The 20,733-nt window shown below is 45.4% G+C and overlaps 1 protein-coding gene across 2 annotated transcripts in view; it reads left to right on the forward strand.

Moving 5' to 3' along the window:
* The window catches only part of LTBP2 (latent transforming growth factor beta binding protein 2), a 1,419,414-nt gene that overhangs the window by 1,361,090 nt on the left and 37,591 nt on the right, over positions 1-20,733 (forward strand). For both annotated transcript variants that reach the window (XM_086937485.1, XM_086937488.1), the window contains one exon: positions 18,387-18,536. In XM_086937485.1, the coding sequence (XP_086793611.1) occupies positions 18,387-18,536 (150 nt within the window). The remainder of the gene's footprint in view (positions 1-18,386; positions 18,537-20,733) is intronic.

A 20,733-nucleotide genomic window follows, 5' to 3' on the forward strand; every position in this document is an offset into this window, starting at 1 on the left:
CCTTATGTTTTTGCCACAGTCATGGTTACTTTAAGTCCCTCCTACTCCTGGATAGATAACTGTATGTATGCTCGCTTTACTGAGAGAAATGAAACCTTTAAAGACTAATGTGGTAACATTCTTTACTGTGCTATGTTTTGGAGATAAACATGAATCCTCCAAAGAGACACTCGATCTCTGGGAGACTCTTATTTTATGCGGAGAGCATTGCAAGTGAAACACATTAATCTATCAACAACGCCCTTTTTTGTCCAGCTTGAAAAGTGTTGCCGAGTCAGAACATTACATAAGTGTTAAAATGTTGCAGGTTTGGATTAGTAAAACACCACACACACCAGCCGGTAATAAGCAAGATCAGCTGATGGATGTGTTTTGTTGTCATCAGATGTGTATGTCTTTGTCTAGGCATGAGCAAGCACCAAGTACTAGCACAACTATAATTCACAGAAGCCCAGTGTGACAATGCGTAAAATATGCAACACAGAAGAAAGGCATTTCTTGGACGCACCTTTTAGACATATGGTATCCCAAGGGAAATAAATAAATGTAGCTGAAGCCCTTCTAAAAACATTTTAGACAAATGGCATCCCAAGGGGAAGGCATCAATCGTCTGCTGCGATTCAACAGGCCAATGCATCAATGTGGGCTTTTGCGATTTCTTAAATTGCGATTTTTAACCCCTTCCCTGCTGGCCCGTTTCCGCCCCTGTGCGGTAAACAAATGAACAGGGGCGGGCCATGACGAACCCCAGCCGTCATCAGCACACGAGCACTGTAGTGCATGACGGCTGGGGTTCGTCATCAGCATGGAAGGGGTTAAGGAATCGCAATTGAGGAATCGCAAAAACCTATGCATGTAGAAATCGCTTAAAAAATAGCGATTTCTAAGCATTCCTTAATTGCGACTCGCAATTTGCGAGTCGCAATTAAAAATACCCCCCATTCATTCCTATGAGTCTAGAGGCCCATAGGAATAAATTAGAAGATATTCTCAATTTGCGATTCTAAAGTAGAGAATCACAAATTGAGAATGCAATTTCAAGGGTGCCAGGGTGTCAAAAGGACACCCTGTTGCACCCCTGAAATCTGAATGTGAGTACATCTTGCACACACACATGCCCCAAGGGCATATGTGTGTGTAAAATGGAACTTTGAAAAATGCACTTTAGTGCATTTTTCAAAGTTTTTGCAAATTACCATGAAGTTCAACTTCATGGTAATCTGCACCCCCTAGTAGCGAAATCGCTACTTCAAAATGGTTCTTGCATTGAATTTAAGGAGTCGCAAAATGTGATTCCTTAAATGCAATCACAATTTGAGAACTCGCAATTAATCGCGAGTTCTCAAATTATGAGGCCCTTGATGCATCGCAAGAGCTAATTTTTACGATCGCAAATGGACGATTTTTGCGAATCGCACCGTTTGCGATCGCAAAAGGCTAGGATGCATGTGCCTGATAATCATTTTGTTGATTATTCGCAAAATCTTTAAGCAAGCATGCATCTTTCTAGATAAATAATTAGATTCTATGTTAGTAAAATAGCATCACGAAGACAATCTAGGACAAGTATCAGCATTTCGTGGCATGTGTTTCTCTCTCATTCTCTAGCATTGGATCTCTCAAAGATTCACATGCTTTAATTACTCCCGATCTCAGGGTGGGGACCTTTGATATTTAAAGCTAAAATTGAAGTATTTCAGTAAAGCAGTTCATATTGAACATTTATTGGCCATGTGAAGTGTGTGTGGCAAGGAAAATCTTTACTGAAGATCCACAAACAAAATGTATTTTTTGCCTCCACAGAGCTGGCCACATACCCAGCAACTGTGACATATGTTTGACTTTCGGTAACATAAGACTAAAAAACAGGGAGGGTTGTCTCCTGCAATTACGGAATGCTGAATCTCATGGAAGGTTTTTGGAGACAAGCTCTACAGAAGCTGAAAAACTCAAATCCGAGATTTATTTTATTTTAAGAGTTTTATATAGCGCTGGCTAGTCCCGGAGGTATCAGAGCGCTTTACATGAGGTTCCACAAAATACCTCAGTTACAATTTACATCAGTTGCCTGACAAACATTACAGGAGCATGGAAGACAAGATAAGTGAAAGTGTAGAGGGGAAGGGGGTAAGGGTAAAAGGGTAGGAGTTAGATAAGGCGGAGAGACGAAGGAAAGACTGACCAAAGTCCGGCTTGGTAGGTGACAGTCAAGGGGGATGTCCCAAAACCCATCTCTTCTATAGCAATCAGGTGCTCCACCGGGCATTGGCCAATTAGCTAGGTTTCAATGAGAAAACATTTAAAGGACATAGAGGACGAAATAAATGGAGCGTGGGGGGGTGAAGGGGTAGGGTAAAGGAGTAGGAGGGAGCATATGACAAAGAGACGCAGGAAAATCTGCCCAACGTCAAGCTGGGTAAGTGACGGCCGAGGGGGAAAGTCCACAGCCCATCTCCTCTTTAGCTATCAGGTTCTTCCACTGAACACTGCAACTCCCACCAAAGGACCTATGTGCCTGCCTTGAAGATGCTAACCTCTGGTCATGGTGCGATTTTGAAGATTTAAATGAGAGCTAAATCACCTTCAATGAGATCTTTATCACCATCAGCAAGTAAGACCAAGAGATCTGCCATGTAGCCTGTGCCATCATTGATTAAACTGACGACAAGTGTTTTGTTCTATACCTTCGACTGTAAAAGTGTCAACAAAGACACCGTTGGCAAGTACCATCCTGTTGACAAAGGCAGGTTTGTCGTTGAAAGTGAAGACTTCATAATCAACTGAAGTCAATGAAAAAATTAAAGTCCAGAAGTAAGTCATTTTCATCAACGAGAAAGACACCATTGTCAATGAGTAAACTACTAATATTGATGAAATCTCTGTAGTCAAGAAAGACACCATCGTCGATAGAGACACCATTGTCGATATCTCTGTATCTTATAGAAGCAGGTTCACTGGCAATCGCTGTATTTGCAACTACCTCATTGTCTTCTGCGCTGTTGACAACTTCATCATCCACTTCACGTATAGCAACTACTCCAGTATTGCCCCAGTAAGAAAAACCCAAGACCTACTTGCACAACTTCTGGATGATTCTGCATCTGCGGTTAGGGAAGGATCCAGGGATCGTGAAACTGATGGGGAAGGCAGCCAAATTCTGATATATTCAAAGGAGGACAGGCTTTCTGGAACTGGACCTCGTGATCCTGATAAATGCTAATTATCTGCCATTTCTGAAGTAGATTGAGTGACGTATGGCTATGAAGAACCATCTTATGTTGGTACCACCACCTCTACCCCCCAAGCCCCACAGCGATGGGAATTCCATCAGGTCCAGATGTACAAATGGTTCAGTTACCTGTGGAAGTTTTAAACCTCATAAAAAAGTTAATGAATGACTTCTATAGCAGGGTGCCTGTAAGGTATGTGGAGGAGGTGGTGGAGTAAAAGAGCTCTTGTGAAGATATCTAATGATCAGGCTAAAAGTATTTGTGTTTATAAAACTGATTCCGATGATGTCCAATGTTCCCATTTCCCTTTAGGTACTCCTTCTGATCGTCTTCATAACAATGCTTGTTTTTCTCCTATTCCCTCCTCTTCCTCTGCAGGTATGGTTTTGCAAACTTCACCAATTCCATCTCAAATTTCTCCTTTTTCAAGTGAAGTTTATGAGTCTGTTAGACCAAATCGTAATTGTTCCATTCCTTCTAGGTTTAAGGATTTTTATATGTCTTAGTTATTTGTTTAATTGCATTTTTCTTTATTATTAGAAGGGAGATGATGTAAGGTATCGTCTTTCTTCTATCTTAATTGCTCACGTTCTGCCTGTCTTATGTAATAGGTTCTAAACCCATTAGTTCTACTAGACCACATCCTCGAGAGCGTGTGTCCCTTCAAACATGCTTATGTTTGAAGGTGCATCTCTCGAGGATGCAATGTCGGTTTAACCTCTCCTTTGCTCTACTGTTTAATGCTGTTTCATTCAACTGTTGTACTTATTGTGAGCTGGTGGCGCTCCCGTGATTTGCTGTACTCAACTGGAATAAATCCCCTTTTTGGATTATAACCTTCGTCTGAGTTTCCTTCCTCTTGGATGTTCATCACCACTTTACAGTGCCTCAAACTTGCCCAGGCAGTCTCCCCAGGCGCCCCTGGCAGGCTTGACTCCTCATCCACTCCAAGTAACAGAAACACAAGGATACATCCACCTGGGCTGCTTCACCAGATAACTCCTATGGAAGGCTTTTTCATCTTTCCTTTTTTTAAGATGGCAATATTATTAATATCTATGCATTTGTGATGATTTTAACATGTGTACTTGTAATTGCTTATATGGTTGTGCACTGCATACCGAATAAAGCATTTGAATACTCAGGTGGGATGTGGGCCAAGGCACACCATGGTGATAATGGCAATGCTGATGATGATGTAGCGTCAGACCAATGAGTCATTCACACTTCAAATGATGATCAGCAAGACCCTGATTGGCAAGATTATGTTCTAGCTGAACAACTCAGCCTGTCTTTGATTTTAAGGATGAAAAGTGACGATGAATGGCTATTTCATTGCTCGTTTGCATCTGGAGAGGAGAGCCTTTTCAAATGTAACCAAAACCTGACTACAGGTTTCACTCTAAACTCAAGGCATGAAAAGATATACAAAGTGTCTGATAGAACTCCAGAATGCCAGCTAAATCAGGTGAAATGGACGCCCGTTATCGCAGTTGCAGCGTAAAGGCACTCAAAACCAACTGGTGACTCGTTGTGAAGTTTTCATGGACAGGGAGGATAAGTATAGAGATACTGTGGCGAAAAGAGTTCTAGTTTTTTCTACAGCTACTGCCAAGATAATACGAGAGCCATCTTGTTACGTTATGACAGGCTGGTTTGGAAAGACAATACAGCTTACATCGAAAAGCACCCAGATGACTACCGAGATCTAGAGAAAATTATTTTAAGAGTAGGAGAATCAATTTAATCTTTCCTCATAAATGAACCACTCAATGCTTTTAACACCAGATTCCGCCACATCGCACCGAGAACTGTCTTGAGGAGATATGGCTCACTGCATAGCACAACCATTCGTCCGAGGTCCAATCAGGAGTGCTGGACTCGCCATTCATTGATCCTATTTGCTTGCCATATATGTTGATAATGCCATACATGCCATAAAAACTAACCCGGAACCAGAAGATTGCTATGTGTGTCACAAAGGAGGAAGGCCTGTTCTTACCACAGTAGGAAACAGAACAGTCATAGAGGGTCATTCCAGCCAGTATCGTTCAAATTGTTTGTCCCCACAGGCAGGATTACTATCCCCAAAGTAAGTCATAATGGGAGACGACAATCGTACGGAAGACAGCACCTCAAACAAAGGGCCCATCAGCGACCAAGGACCAAGATAGAAACTGCTGCACCTAACTACTCGAGTAACATGCTCCCTCACTCTCTGCCTGCTGAGGGTAAGGTATGGGGATATATTTCTACGTGGCAAAAAAATACAGCACATCGCTGGGTGTTGAATATAGTAAAGAATGGTCATATGATAGAATTTATGACAAAAAACAAACACCTCTGGCAAAGGAGCATCATCAACACCCAGGGGCTTTATGACAAGAAATAAACTGTTACAAAAAGCAGCTATTGAGTCAGTGCCAGAATCCTAAAAACATCAGGGTTTTACTCTAGATTTTTTCTCATTCGAAAGAAAACTTGGGAATTAAAGCATCGAACAAGTTTATAAAGAAACAAACTTTCCAAAGGATCTGATTGATAAATGTCCTCCAGTTCATCAATCAGGAAGATTTTTCAAGCATCAATTGATCTAGAAGGCATGCATTTCAACCTAGCATTATAGTAGTAAAACTGAAAATGCCTACATTTTATGGAGGGTGGTCATCACTACCTGTTCAAAGCACTCCCAGTAGGTTTTATTTCTAGGGGCAAGCATCTGTGTTAATATTTTAAATGTGTATCCGTCCCAGGAAAGGAGAAATGTTAATAAAACTGGTCCAAGTTATAAACACAAGAGCCCAGATTAGGGACAGAAAATACAAAGTTCTGCTAGGGACCATGTTTCCTTTCATTCCTCTAATCCTGCAGTGTCAGCTGAGAATACGACAGCTGCAAAAACAACTAGAACTGCAGTGGATGCAGGTCTCAGGCATATGGAACAACTACATTCAAGTCCTGTGGAGCACATATAAAATATGTATGCACAAGCAGCCATACGATTCCTCAAGAGAAAAACCTGTGCCTAAACATACTGGAGTTAAGGGCAGTGAGATTGGTCATAGGTGCCTTCCTACCACTGATCTCGCACCAAGATGTCAGAATAAGTACAGACAACGTGACAACTCTATTCTATAAACAGAATTTAGGAGTAACAAAATCAAAACAGTGTCACAAGAAGCTTAACAGCTTTGACTGGAATCCGTATTTCAAAGATGGGCTTCCTTCCTTTCCACTGGATCTTTCTGCCACACCAGAGAACACTAAATGCCAAAGTTGCACAAGCAGGTGGTGGTACCCTTACTCCCAAGGGAAAGCGTTTTCATTCCCTGGTCAGGGATATTTTTCTACGCTTCCCCCCGACGCTGCTGGTCTAAATGGTATCACGAAAGCTGAAAAAGGAACCATATACACTAATGTTTGTTGCACCAGTGTGGACCAGGAAATTGTGGTTCACAGAGCTATTGATTCCGTCAGTAAAACACTGATCCAGTTCTACCCAAATTCATAGCTTCTTTAAAAAAAATCAAGGGAAGTGCTTCACTACAATACAACTTCTCTGTACTTGGCTGCCTGTCTGCCTCGGACCTAGAATATGGTTTTCTAAGCTAGGGCAACTTCCCCAGTTATAACCTATTTTTAGAATTAAATAATTTAACATTTGGTTGTCAGCAAATAATATTGAGACTCTTTCATTGCATCCGCGTGAGGTGTTAGATTACATCCTACATCAGATAGAGTCAAGCTTGACATATTCTTCAATTAGAGTACTTCAGGAGATCGCGATATCGCAGAACCCCACACATCATCCTTATTCTTAGCTAGGGAGGCTAAGGAATGAGAGGTTTGTTCCACACTTCCCCCCTCTAGCAAACGACCCACCAGAGTGGTAACTGAATGTTTTACTAGGAGTGTTAGTCAAAGAACTTTTAGAGCCTATTCATGAGGCATCTCTTCAGATGCTCTCATGGAAGATTGACTTCTTAGTGTTGATAACATCAGGAAGATGCCCCAGTGAACTACAGTTCTGATGGATATATTGAGCTGCAGATTCCTCACCTTTTGAATATCCCAATGCTCCAGCATTCCACAGAAATGTTTATCCTACATTGACAAGGGCGTCACAAAGCCCATGGACTCGTGCATGGCATCGCGTGACGTCCCTGGAGCCATAAGAAGCCCTCATCAACGTGATGACATAATTTCCCCTTTTTCCGAGCCTTGCGATGCATAAAGGTTTTCTGTTAGGCTCTCCATACAAATAGGAGTCTTTTGGTGTTTTTTCCCGTTGTTGCAGGGTAAAATGCCACCTAGGAGATTTGGGTTTAAGCCTTGCAGAGAGTATGAGGATCAGATATCTATCACTGACCCTCATGATGATTGTCTTTGGTGTTTGAGTTTGTACCACAACATCAACGTTGGTTCATCATGCCAGAAGTTGAACCCCAAAGTGCTGAAGGAGAGAGAGATGAAACTCGCCAAGGCAAGACATGAATTGAGAGGGTATTGAAAGTCACGTCCTCGCTCAGAGTTGCTGTCTCCCCATTCCTGAAAGTCAGCGAAAAGGGAGCCTAAGAAGAAATGACATCATGGTTCCGACATCATTCTTCAAGAGATGAGTCTTCGAAGTCAGTATCCCTCGACGTCGTGGGAAGATTGAGGTGAAGTTATTCCGGTCCCGTCTCCAATGGCCGTTCTGATGTCGCCTTCAAGTCCAAGGCTGCCACCAACTTCACCTAAACATCCTGTTTTGGTGTCGAAGGTAGATCCAGTTCCTCAACCTCCTCCACCTCCACCTCCTCGACAGGAGCAGGAGTATCCAGATTTCCTTGTTTAGAGGCTGATAATTTTTTTTAATGCTATGTTCAGCATTTTCATCAGGGTGATGACTCTATCTGGTGTACCTGCTGGACCCATGGGTCCACTATCTGATTTATTGGGAGGATTTCCAGCACACTATCAGCAGGCGCCATTCATGCCTTTAATGCCAATGACTCAGGTTTCCAGGCCAACTTCAGCACCGAGGAAGGTGGCTCCTTCTCCAGTTGAATTTCTGCAGGTTTCATCAATGCCGGTTTTGCACTCTCTGGCGTTGGGTGGCTTACTTCTACATCATATGACTCGGCTCTGGTTCCAACAGCCTCCCCAACACAGGTGCAGAAGTCACCAGTGCCATACCAACGTTGCCGACGCCAGTACTTGCTTCACCGACGCCGTTATCGAAGTCAAGGCAATGATGTCAAAGGGAGGTTCAGAGGCTTTTTGAGGAGGAGCAGTACTTTTTTGATAAAAGAAGTCCGAAACTGGAAGAGGAATAAACTGTGTTGCTGGATCCGGACTTTGATGGTTTAGCAAAGGCAAGTGATATAGACACTTCACCCGGAATGGGAGTTATTGTTGCCAAAAGGCATTCCTCCACCAGAGGGTACATCATTCATTAGAAAGTCTGCTGAGAAAAGCTGCTGACATATTGAAGCTGCCTCTTTCATCTACTGAGCTTAAATCTAATTTGCTTATGGAGGTGCTTCATTCTACTTCTTCAACATCAATGCCTTTGTTGCCTTTCAATGAGGTATTGACTGAACCAATTTTAGAGATGTGGCAGGACCCTATGTCCTACTCTAGACCGATTGAAAGAAGATATAAGCCAACTCTGGGAGATCCTCTCTATTTGTCCTCTCAACCGTCACCTGAGAGTTTGGTGGTACAAGCTTTCACAGAACAATTGCCCGCCGCCATTGTCCCGCTCCTGGGGACCCCAGTTTCTTCATCCAACATCCCACCCTAGAGAGTTTGGTGGTCCAAGCCTCCACTTCTTGGGTAAATCCTTGTGTGTTCCCTACCACTACACCAAACAGGGAATCTAAAAGGCTGGACACCATTGATAGAAGAATTTTCTCTTCCACTAACCTCGCACTGTGGTCGGTGTGCACCATTTACCTTTTAGGTATGCACTATGTGCGGGATTTGGTTGCGAAAGTGCTGCCCATGGCCCTGGAGGAGGCCCATGCCATACTCTCTCAAGCAATTATTGATAGGTGATACTCAGAAAAGTTCACTACCAAGTGTAGACTAGACACAACCTGGTCAGAGCGAATGCATTGTCAGTGGCACTTAGACGCCATGCCTGTCTGAGAACAGCAGGCTCTTCTGCAGCTGTCCAAGCTTTGTTCATGGGCATGTCCTTTGAGGGCTAGTTCTAGGGCCAACCCCAGTCTGCCTCTCACTCTTTCCTTAGCTACAGTAGGGGCTACATACTGCATCCTTTTCAGTCCCGCCATCAAGTCCAGCAGGCTTTCCAGCCTTTTTTGTGGCCATGGACGTGATGTCCACAGACCACACATGACCAGCAGCTAGCTGCCGGGCCAGTCCTCCATTACCCTGGCAGGCACGAACTTCAAACTCCTTTATTTTGCCCTTATACCAGTACGGGCACCCAGTGTGGCGGCACTATTTACCATCACCTGCCCACTGGCAGTTCATATCAGACAACTGGGTTTTGCAAATCGTCCGGAGGGGCTACTCCATCCAGTTTCTGGAAAACCCCTCATCGTCCCGTGCCACTCACTGACGGCTGATGGAGGACCATCTGTCCTTGCTCCATCATGAAGTTTTGGCTCTTTTGGCCTAAGGAGCCATCAAGAGGATGCCTGCATCAGAACTAGGTCGTGGTTGCTAGTCCTTCTACTTTCTGGTGCCTGCAAAATGCAGAAGCCTCCGTCCTATTCTAGATCTGTGCCTTCCCAATTCTTTACTTAAGAAGGAAACATGTAAAATGCTCACATTAGCTCAGGTCCTGTCTTCCCTGGACCCTGGAGACAGGATGGTGGTGTTGGGCTTGCAGGACGCCTATTTCCACATCACCATTCTGCCTGGCCACATCTGTTACCCGCTATTCATGGTGGGTTAAGAGCACTTTCATTTCGCTGTGCTCCCTTTCGGTGTTACCAGTGCCCCTCGGGTATTCAGTAGGGGGATAACCGTGGTTGCAGCACATCTTCGGAGATCATAAGTTCTAGTCTTCCCCTGTCTCAATGATTGGCTGTTGGAGGCAGGCTTGCCCCAGCCAGTCATCTCGCCACCTCAAAGCTACAGCGGACCTCCTGCATTTGCTGGGGTTTACTATCAACGTACCAAAATCACACCTGAATCCCTGTCAGTCACTCCCTTTCTCCCCTGTTCTGGACACGATGCAATTTCAGCCATATTCTCCTGAGTGGCACATCCAGGGTATTCAGGCTCTGATTCAGACATTTCAGCCTCTATCCTAGATTTTTGTGGGACTGACTCTGAGGCTGTTTAGCCTCATGGCCTTCTGCATCCTGTTGGCATATGCAGGCTATGCAGTCAGACCTGATTTCCCAATGGACACAGCATCGGGGAATCTCTCCAACTTGGTCAAGATCTCGAAGGGAACTGCAAATGACCTGCTATGGTGGCAGACAAACCGCGATTGGGTCAGAGGCATACCTCTTTCCTTTCCCCAGAGTTAACTGCAGTGACAGATGCCTCACTCCTGGGATGGCCATCTGGAGTAGATTAAAGGACTCTGGTCTCCAGTGAAGTCCGGGTGCCACATCAGCCTGTTGGAGCTTTGGGCGATTTGATTGGCATTGAAAGCAGGTGTGAGGGTTCACGGACAACACCCCCACCATGTCGTACAGCATCTAACAAGGAGAGGAGGAGTCGTGGAACCTTTGTCAAGTCGCTCCACGTCTCTGGATATGGCTGAAACATCAGGGCATGATCCTGGTGGTGCAACACGTGGCAAGATAAACTTAGCCATTGATGCCTAACAGATCACAAATGGCGTCTTCATTCGGTAGTCGGGCAAGGTCTGTTTCAAAAGTGGGAGAGGATTGGTTAGATCTGCTTGTATAGCCAAGAACATGCAATGCCAGCTTAGAAACGCTTTTTGTTTCGATTGGAGCTCCAGTCTCCTGTATGCCTTTCCGCCGATACCACTCTTGCCCAGAGTTCTCAAGAAGATCAGGAATGACCTGGCCAAAGTCATCGGTGTGGCTCCGGATTGGGCACTGAGAGTCTGGTATCCCAAACTCCTGAGCATCATTCCTCTGATCAGGCTGCCCCTTCGGGAGAATCTTCTGTCATATTAACAAGGAAGGGTACTGCACCTGAACCTGCGCATGCTCTGCCTTCATGCTGGGAGATTGAGCTGTGACAGTTGATAGCCTTCGACCTCCCTCCCTAAATTGTGAAGTTATTCTGGCAGCTAGTTATCCCTCCTCCAAGATGGTGTACACCTGCCATTGGCACAAGTTTGTGGCATGATGAGCGTTTAAGGATATTAAACCTCTTTCTGCACCCTTCTCCAAAGTACTATTCTTTGTTCTTTCTCTAGGCTCAGCAGGGCTCTGCTCTGGGCACTGTTAAAGGTTACCTGTCCACCACTGCAGCATTCTTGCAGTTGCTGGACCAAACGTCTTTGCTTCGGTCACTGGTTGGTGCTAGGTTCCTCTAAAGTCTATAACATATATTTCCTCCCAGGCTATTCATCATGCCACAATAGGATCTCTAACTGTCTTTACCTTTCATATGTGCGTGCCTTTCTAGCTGCTACACAACTGCCCAATTTGTCTGCCTCCCATCAAGATGGCTTTTCTATTGGCCATAGCATTGATCAGGAGTGTCAGCGAACTGCAAGCAACTATTTGTGCGCCCTCGTTACACAACATTTTAACCAGACAGGCTGGCTCTGAGAGCCTGTGATTCCTTCCTTCCGAAGGTTGTGACACCTTTTCAAGTAGGCCAAAACATCACCATGCCTATCTTCATCGCTCCACCTCGTCCTTTTAAAGAAGAGGAGAAACTCCACTGCCTGGACCCAAAAAGAGCATTGTCGTTCCACCTTGATCGCACAAAAGATTACAGGTGGACAATCATCGTTTTGCCGGGTATGTCGGGGTGGAAAAATGAAAGGGTGTGCAGAAATGGACCATCACACAATGGATAGTGCAAATGTGCTTCTCAATGGCCAAAAAGCAACCCCCTGAGGGCTTTCATTCCCATCTCACCAGAGCAGAGGTTGCAACAACTGCGTTAGTTAGCAGAGTCCCTGTCTTGGATATATGTCAGGCAGCAACGTGGGCATGCTTGCATATGTTTATGAAACATTAGTGTCTGGATGGTCAGGGCGATTGTGATGGGCATTTTCCTCACACGTTCCTGCATGACTTTTTGGTCTAATCTGTTTTGCAGAACCACCTCCGGGCGGGTATTGATTAGGTATCTATTCTAACGTAAGGAATATGCGGCTAGAAGTATATATCAGATGAACCATTTACTTATCTTCGGTAACTTCTTATCTGGTAGAGATTATCTCGCCGAAAATTCCTTACCGACCCTCTCATCCTTCCCACTCTGCAAACTGATTTTAGTATAGGATTACCCTTCTGAGGCCTTAGAAATACAGACCAGTGTATCGGTATCCTTTGTGGCTCTGTGCTTCTGGCTTGGAAAGTCGCGAAAAGAAACTGTCAGTGCTAGGGTGGAGTTTGTAAAGGCACCTCACACATCACTTCTGGCACAGATGACACCGACACGGGCCTGAACAACGCCACCTACTGGTGTGCAGGGGTACTGCTCGAAAATGTCCACATCCAGTCTGACATCTGGGGAATATTCTAAGGTAGATAATCTGCAGCTAGATAGGGTCCCTACCAGATAAGGCATTACCAAAGGTAAGTAACTTGTTCAACAGGGTGGAATGAAGCCACACATCCTGTCAGAGAGCCCTATAGCTGTGGGGTTGGCCTGTAGTTAACAACATTGAATTGAAAGCGGAACACCAGCCTGGACGTCACAGCTACCAGACTCATATCCTCAGTGGAACCCTGTAAGAATGTCATGAGTGACAACAGCAAGACAGACAAAATCAACATCTCTTTGCTGATGGGGCCAGCCTCTACTAGATATATTGACAACTCTGGAAAGCAGGAAATGCCATCTCTTTACACAACATGCATTACTTGCAGAGATCTCACAGGAATTTTTTTACAAAGAACTGGTGCAACATCTTTGCTTTTCTTCCATTTTCTCTGGTCCGAAGTCTTTGCAAATGTGATGAGAGGTTTTTATAGACTGAGGATACTAGTCTCCCCTGCATGGCTAAGACAGTTCAAACTACTATGGCTGCCCAGTGCTCCTCTGTTAGCCTTTAGAGTACACCCAGAATTTCTGTCCAAGCAGAAAGCACAGATTCTTTGTCACAATATACGTTTTTCAAACTGCATGATCCAAATTACTTGGACAGTTTGCACCTTTTACTTCCAAAACAGAATTCTAAGTGGAAGAATTTATGTATCTGGTGTGTGAGTGAAGGCCTGCACCCATTATGTGTTCAACCTTATTAGATTCTTCCATGCCTGCTACATATTGCCAAATCCAGCCACATCCTCAGTTCAAATACAGTTTGTAGCTATTTCAGGATATAAGAACATTTATTCACCTCACAGTGAATTATTTAGCAATTTATGAAAAGGCATGTCAGTGCCTTTACCCATGTGAGAGATCTGCCCATTCCTAGGGTGCTATACACAGTCTTGAGCTTCCTAATGGCTCCTCCATTTGAGACAATTCACAAAACTGACCTCCATTTCCTTTCCTTGGAAATGGTGATGCTTCTCGCACTGACGTCTTCAAGAATAGTCAGTGAATTGCAAGTCTTGATTATCAACAACCTGTTTCTCCAATTCTCATAAGCCAAGGTGGCCTTACGACTGAGCTCAAAATGTATATGAAATGTTCTTTCAAACATGGGGAGCCAGTGGTGCTCCATTTCATTTTTCCAAAACCTAACCACTGTTAGACCTGGCACCATTGGCATGGGTCTCCCTTTCATTTTTCGCTTTTGTCTCCTCTGTTATGGCTGGTGTTAGATGCTATGGGTGCTGTGACACTGCCATTCAGTGCCACAGCGCGAATGCTCCCTATTGTAAATTGACTGTATGAATTGGTATAATCCTAATTGACCCAAGGAACATGATAGGAAAGTCGAATTTAGTATGCCTGTGCCAATAATGAAAGTGCATCTTTTAGTGACAATTATGTTTATGTACTCTGTTTAAAACTACCACTTTTGTGAAGTAGGTAGGTTCTAGCCTAAGCCTTCCCATGTGCTCTGCTGTTCTGTGTATTGGCGTTCTGGTTTTGGAGGGTCAGGGCAGACTGAGACTGACCTGGATTAAATGGAGAGATCTGAAGTTGGAGAATGGGGAGGGGTGACCCTTTCATCTGAGCAGGGCTGTGCCTGGCAACGTTAATGATGGCTCCACCTCCCACTGTGCGTCTGAGGGCAGATCCCCTCTCCCTGAAAGGCAGAATGCAGCCTCGTAAATAAAATGCTCCGGTACGATACCAACCTGGTTCTGGCTGGTTCCAGTGATTTGTGACTATTGGATAACAAAGACTTTTGGGGTATAAAGATCTGTGCTAAAACCCCTACAGTGTGTGTTACTTCTGGATGCCAAGATGAACCTCTGTCCGTGTAACTAGAGGAAAAAGACTTTGAAACTTTCATCCATCTTGCTGAAGCAACTACCCAAGGGCCTGATTTGAGCGTGCCTTCAGCTGAAGTCTCAGAGACATTAGACTTCACCTATCAGCCATCCGGATTCCTATCTGAGGGGGATTCTACTCGCAGGTGAGGCCTCTGTTGAGAATTCCAGAACCTCTGGTTCTACTGCTGGGAATGTGGACCGAGAATCATCGCTATCGCTATTGTGAGTGCCCGCATTTGCTGTGCTACAAGTATCATCACCAGTGTGGGCCGCTGCAGCTGAAGAGCTGTGCCGCTGAGTGCCCGCATTTGCTGTGCTACTAGAATCATCTCTATCGCTATTGTGGGCCGCTACAGCTAAGGAGCTGTGCAGTTGAGTGCCCGCACTTGCTGTGCTACGAGAATCAGCACTATCGCCATTGTGGGCCACTGGAGCTGAGGAGCTGTGCCGCTGAGTGCCCGCATTTGCTGTGCTATGAGAATCATCGCTATCACTAGTGTGGGCTGCTGCAGCTGAAGAGCTGTGCCGCTGAGTGCCCGCATTTGCTGTGCTACGAGAATCATCACTATCGCTATTGTGGGCCGCTGCAGCTGAGGAGATGTGTCGTTGAGTCCCCAGCACTTGCTGTGCTACGAGAATCATCGCTATCGCTATTGTGGGCCGCTGCAGCTGAGTGCCCACATTTGCCGTCCTACGAGAATCATCGCAATCGCTTTTGTGGGCCACTGCAGCTGAGGAGCTGTGCCGCTGAGTGCCCACACTAGTCACCACTTCGAGGATCTTGTTATCACCTGCGTGTGCCGCTAAGTGCCTGCGCCTGCCTTTTAAGTCCCGTCCCAGGATTGTCATGAGTGCATGCTGCGGATCGCTACAGCTGGGAGCTGTGGCAGCTGCAAGTCCGGCTGTCATCAACGTGGCTTCCTTGTGAGACTGCGTGCCATGCCCCTTTAAATCTCAGTTACATTGTGCATCACCGGGTTGCGTGGACTCCGGCCTCGAACTAAGGGGCCCATTAGGATGCGGGCGGATCGCCACCGCCATGTGGGCGGTGGCGATACGCCCGACATCCAGATCCGACCGCCACCCATTTCCCCCCCACCATATTAGCATGGTGGGGGGGACCGCAGCAGACGGAAAGACCGTCCGCCGCTTTACCGGGCGGAAAAGGTTTAATATGGTGGAGGTGTCTATCAGACACCACCAGCCATATTAGGATGGGCTTAAACAGATGCCTTTCCATGCCGCCACGGAAAGGCATGCGGTCTTCACTTCGGGGGCCCCCATGGTGAAGGGGGGGTGGGGGTGCACATGGGTGGGGTACCTGGGTTACCCCCCTGCAGTTGCATACACAATGCGGCAGGCTCCGCGCGGTGCCTGCCGCTTTGTGTATGCAAATGGATACATGCATTTTTAGCATTGTGGCGGGCGCATCCTAATTTGCAGTGCGGGACCGCCGCTCAGCTCGCGGACGATCCCGTTTTCCACAAGGGTGGCTGGCGGGCAAAGTCCGCCCGCCATCCTAATGAGCCCCTATGTTCGTTCCACACGCTTTTTGAGTCCTCTATTGCTTTTGAAGTGAATCTGTAATTATGTGCATTGTGGTTTCTTGATCGCTTTTGAGCCTTGTGTTAAGCCTATATAAAGATACTTATTTTTCTATAGCTACTTGTGTGGTGTCCCTTTGTAGTGTCTTCACTCCGTTATTGTGTATGGTCATAAATGCTTCACACACTGCCTCTGAGATTGTCCTGTCTGCTTGTGATACGTTACCACAGGGTGTAGCCCCTTACTCTGACTTAGGAAGAAGGATCCCTATTTGTACCTCGGTGCCAGCCCCTGCCAACTGGGGATCCCCATTTCTAACAACCACCAACACAGAAAGGTCCTTGCAGTCTTTAGACATACACCTAACGTTCAACTTGGAGAGGCTTGAAGATGGCAGAAGCTCTGATCCGGTCTTTGTGGCTGCTGGACATCCACTGAGAGGTCATCTTCTGAATGCACAATGTTGCAATAACTGTTCAAATGCATAATTTGTATCACAAAAAGGTAAATCACCCTGTTCTAGGAAAAGTCATGGTACACTGTAGCAGAAGCAGGTCCTGAACTGTAGCTCATTACATTGGTGTACCTCTACACACCGCATGTTGTGCTGTGACATGGAAGAACAGACTCATGTTCACCAAGAAATATTGCCTGTATTTAGACGCAGCAGCAGATTCTTCAGTGGTTCTACACAACCTCTTTCAGGAAGATGAGCCTGCTTCCCACTGCTTATGTAGGAAATACTTCTAACTATTCTAATTCAAGCGTGTGACTCTTTTAAAGATCCAGTGCTGGAGAAGAAACAAAATTCCAAAGGAAGCAATTGTGCTTTTTCAAAGAAAGTTTATAATAGGTATATCCAGCACCTGTGACTAGCCAAGACGCTGTGAGCCAGAAAAGAGGTTGTACCCAGATATCAAAGATGACGCCTCGTCTCCAGACAATGTGAGAGTTCACAATCTGCTGGGACAAGTAGTTCGTCACCAGGTGGCTGTTGTGTAGTGCGTTCTCCAAATATATGAAAGGCCTAACTCCAGGCTTAGCCAACACTCTCCATGGACCTCCAGTCTTTTCTTTCAACTCTAGCAGGTTTGGAGAATTTCTTCCTGGGATTCTCCAAGTCTTAAGCAGTAAGCATACCTCCAGACATGCTTCCTAACAAAGCGCTGTTAGACTTGTGGGGAAAAAAATTATTTCTCAGATGACTCTCGCATGCAGTGTACCTATGACTCCCACCCTGAATCATATTCTATTAAAAATGTATCTGTGGGTGGCAGACCATTGATCCTCTTTTGTCTCACTCACAAAGCCGGCAGTCATCGGGAAAGAATATCAAGTTAGTTACTTCCTCTAATCTTCTAAGTTACAGAAGATGCTAAAACATAAACACCACAGTGGAACCAACATGAGGTAAGTCTCTGTTAGTCAAATGAGTGAACAGTCGGGACCATGGCAAAACCACACAGGTACATATTTCCCCTAACCTACGGAATCTGTTAATCAATGGGGAACTCTTTTCCTTTTCATTGACCAGAAAACTTGCTGTCTGTATTCCACACAGTGACTTTACTCTTAGATCTCAACCATCACAAAATAAAAATTCAGTTCTATCTATCTATCTTGGCATTTGTATATCGCGCGACTCACCCGGAAGGGTCTCAAGGCGCTGGGTACTAATTAAGTACTACCGTATGTCTCTTCAGTATAGGAATACCAGGAATTGGAATATCAGACATGTGCATGTGTTTGGTATGGCTGGCGTCCCTACAAATGCTAAAATAGAAACAGTATCAGATAGGCTATTTGAGAACAAGCTTTGGCATACAGGAGCCTTGGAGCACATGCGCTTCAGTGACAAAACAACCACAGAGCCTTAGGTGAACATAGCAAACATATACCTAAATTCAACACGCAGTATGTTTAAGGAATGTCTTGTGTGTTTACAGTAGAATGGCTCTTTCCACTGTTCAGTGTGTATGTGAACCCCTATGACCTTGTAGGATCAATGTGTTTTTCCTTCCTTCTGTCTGAGTTTCCTCTGCCATAGAAATGAGTTTTGTGAGCTCATGTCCATGTTCTGCTTTTTCTACAGGGCACTATGAGGGGTTTGAGGGTCTGCGAGCTGAGGAGTGCGGCATCCTGAATGGCTGTGAGAACGGACGATGTGTGCGAGTCCGGGAGGGCTACACCTGTGACTGCTTTGATGGCTTTGAACTTGAGCTGACAAAGCTGGCCTGTATCGGTGAGTGTAGAGTGCTCACATATAAAAAGTAGAACAAGAAACACCACTGTGTGCTGCTGAAATGGCTTCTTATGATGTCTTGCTGGGACCTTCAAGTAAACTATGACTGCATGGTACAGGAACAATATCAGACTGTGTTTGCGTTCTGTTGGACAACCCCAGAATGAAGCCTGAAAAACAGAAAACTCTGGCAGTGCCGAGTGTGTTCTCAGGAAGTTCTGACGAACAGTCAGTGTAGGCTAGGAGCAATGCTCTGTAGAAGCTCTGGAGTGTACTATGATGTACTATGTTGTACTACTATGAAGATCAAGGTTCTATCTTAAGGCACAGAGAGAGGCAATAGGATGCTGTCAGAGAGCATCAAAGAAATGCTATGGGGAGCTCTAAGAAGATCTAAATAGTGTCTCTGGAGTACACCCTCAAGGAAGCTCAATGAAATGTAATGGGTGAGTTATGGTGTGGCCTTTTCTGGTAGTTTCTTACTGATGCTCGTTGCAAGTCTCTGGGGGATATTCTTTTACAGTTATTGACATAATTTTATGAGTCACTTAGGGTTGATGCATAAGAGTCTGTTGGATACTTTTGATAGTCACCGTGCTGGGGTCCACAGGACTTGGTAGAGGATTATCCAATTTATTAAGAGCTGAATGCTTTGTGAAAGACTCAGGCAAGTACGTTTTGAATCCCTAGGGAATACTGTGGAATCCTCCATGCTGATCACTGGGGAAGTTCCATGATCCTATATAAAATGCTCAACGGTAGTAGGCGCTGGATTTCGCATACATATCAATGGTGGATACTCCATGAGTAGATTATGGCATACACTTGTGCCAGTAAAAGAGTCCCAGGGCTCTGAATTACTGGGGAGTGCCAGTTAGAAGTCTGTGACGATTGCTTCATAGGAGTCTCTCTGGGCTCTATATACATTCTTATGTGCTCAGTTAGCTCTTAATGGTATGGTGTGCTTATAGTATAATGGACTATCTAAGGGTTTCTTGTCAGAACCGTGAAAACTAAAGTAGGGGGAAACTATGGGACTCTGGATGACCCAAGTGTGTTTAAGTAGTTTATAGCATGGTCAGATTTCACCAAGTTGGCCTTACGTTGAGGAGGAAGTCACTGGATGCTCTGTAGGTGTCTCTGGAAAATATTATGTTACGTTGTAGGATCTTCATTGAAGTCATAAACGAAGAATATCTGATAGAAACATCTAGCCTCAGATTCCTTAACTTAGAATATTTCCCAGGCTTCAGACTGGATCCATAAGTTCTTTTAGCAATTCCCTTGCTCGCCAGTAGGTGGCATAATACAGCTCCTTGCGGCGGCGGCCGGAAGTAACATGAAGTGACATGAAGTGATGGAAGTGACATGTGTTGTGCCAATATAGGTGCCACCCCAGCATGCTGACCTCAGTTGCTTGGAACTGGATGAGTTTCCCATAGTCATTTATGACTTGCTTTTTTCAACGTTTGTCAAAGTCCACTAGTATGCCTTTTTTCTCTACCTATTTTTTGGAGATGTCACCAAAGACACCTACTGGGTTCAGGCCTTGTGGTGCCTGTCATAGACAGATGTCTGTAAAGGACCATCATTTGGCTTGTCTGTGGCACCTGGAGCAGAATCACTCTTCCGCAGCCTGCATGGAGTGCAAGACCATGAACCCCAAGGCAATCCGCCAGTGTGTCATGAAGCTTTTGGCCACTTCTAATGGGACTCCGCACCACTCCAGTTCCCAATTCGCAAGGGAGGTCTTGGCACCGATCCAGGAGTCGCTCGCCTCGATCCTCGTCACAATCCTGGACCTCTTCAGGTATGTCTCACAGGAAGAAGTCCAGGGAAGCTGAAGCCCTCTTGGACTTCTCTGCATTGCTCCGATTCATCAGACATCACACAGGAACAATGCCTCAGATCCAAGCCCTGCTTCCTGGTTATTCTTGTGGAGCTGGCATCTGACACTGGGGCATCTCCATGCTTCCTCGAGTTTACCAGAGTGACCCCCACCCAACTATAGAATTTTATGAGGCAATAAACCTCATTGTTTGGGTGGTTGAACCCCTCTGGAGCTCCTTTGGGCCCCATGGGTGCGGAAAGGCCTTCAAATGGGAATCCACCAGCAGGCCTGCCCTCAGCGCCATTGAGCTCTCAAGATCCGTTGGTGGTTCCTGTTTAGCCCCGGACATGACTAGGCCATCTCTTC

This window comes from Lissotriton vulgaris, chromosome 9 (assembly GCF_964263255.1).
Source record: "Lissotriton vulgaris chromosome 9, aLisVul1.2, whole genome shotgun sequence".
NCBI lineage: Eukaryota > Metazoa > Chordata > Amphibia > Caudata > Salamandridae > Lissotriton > Lissotriton vulgaris.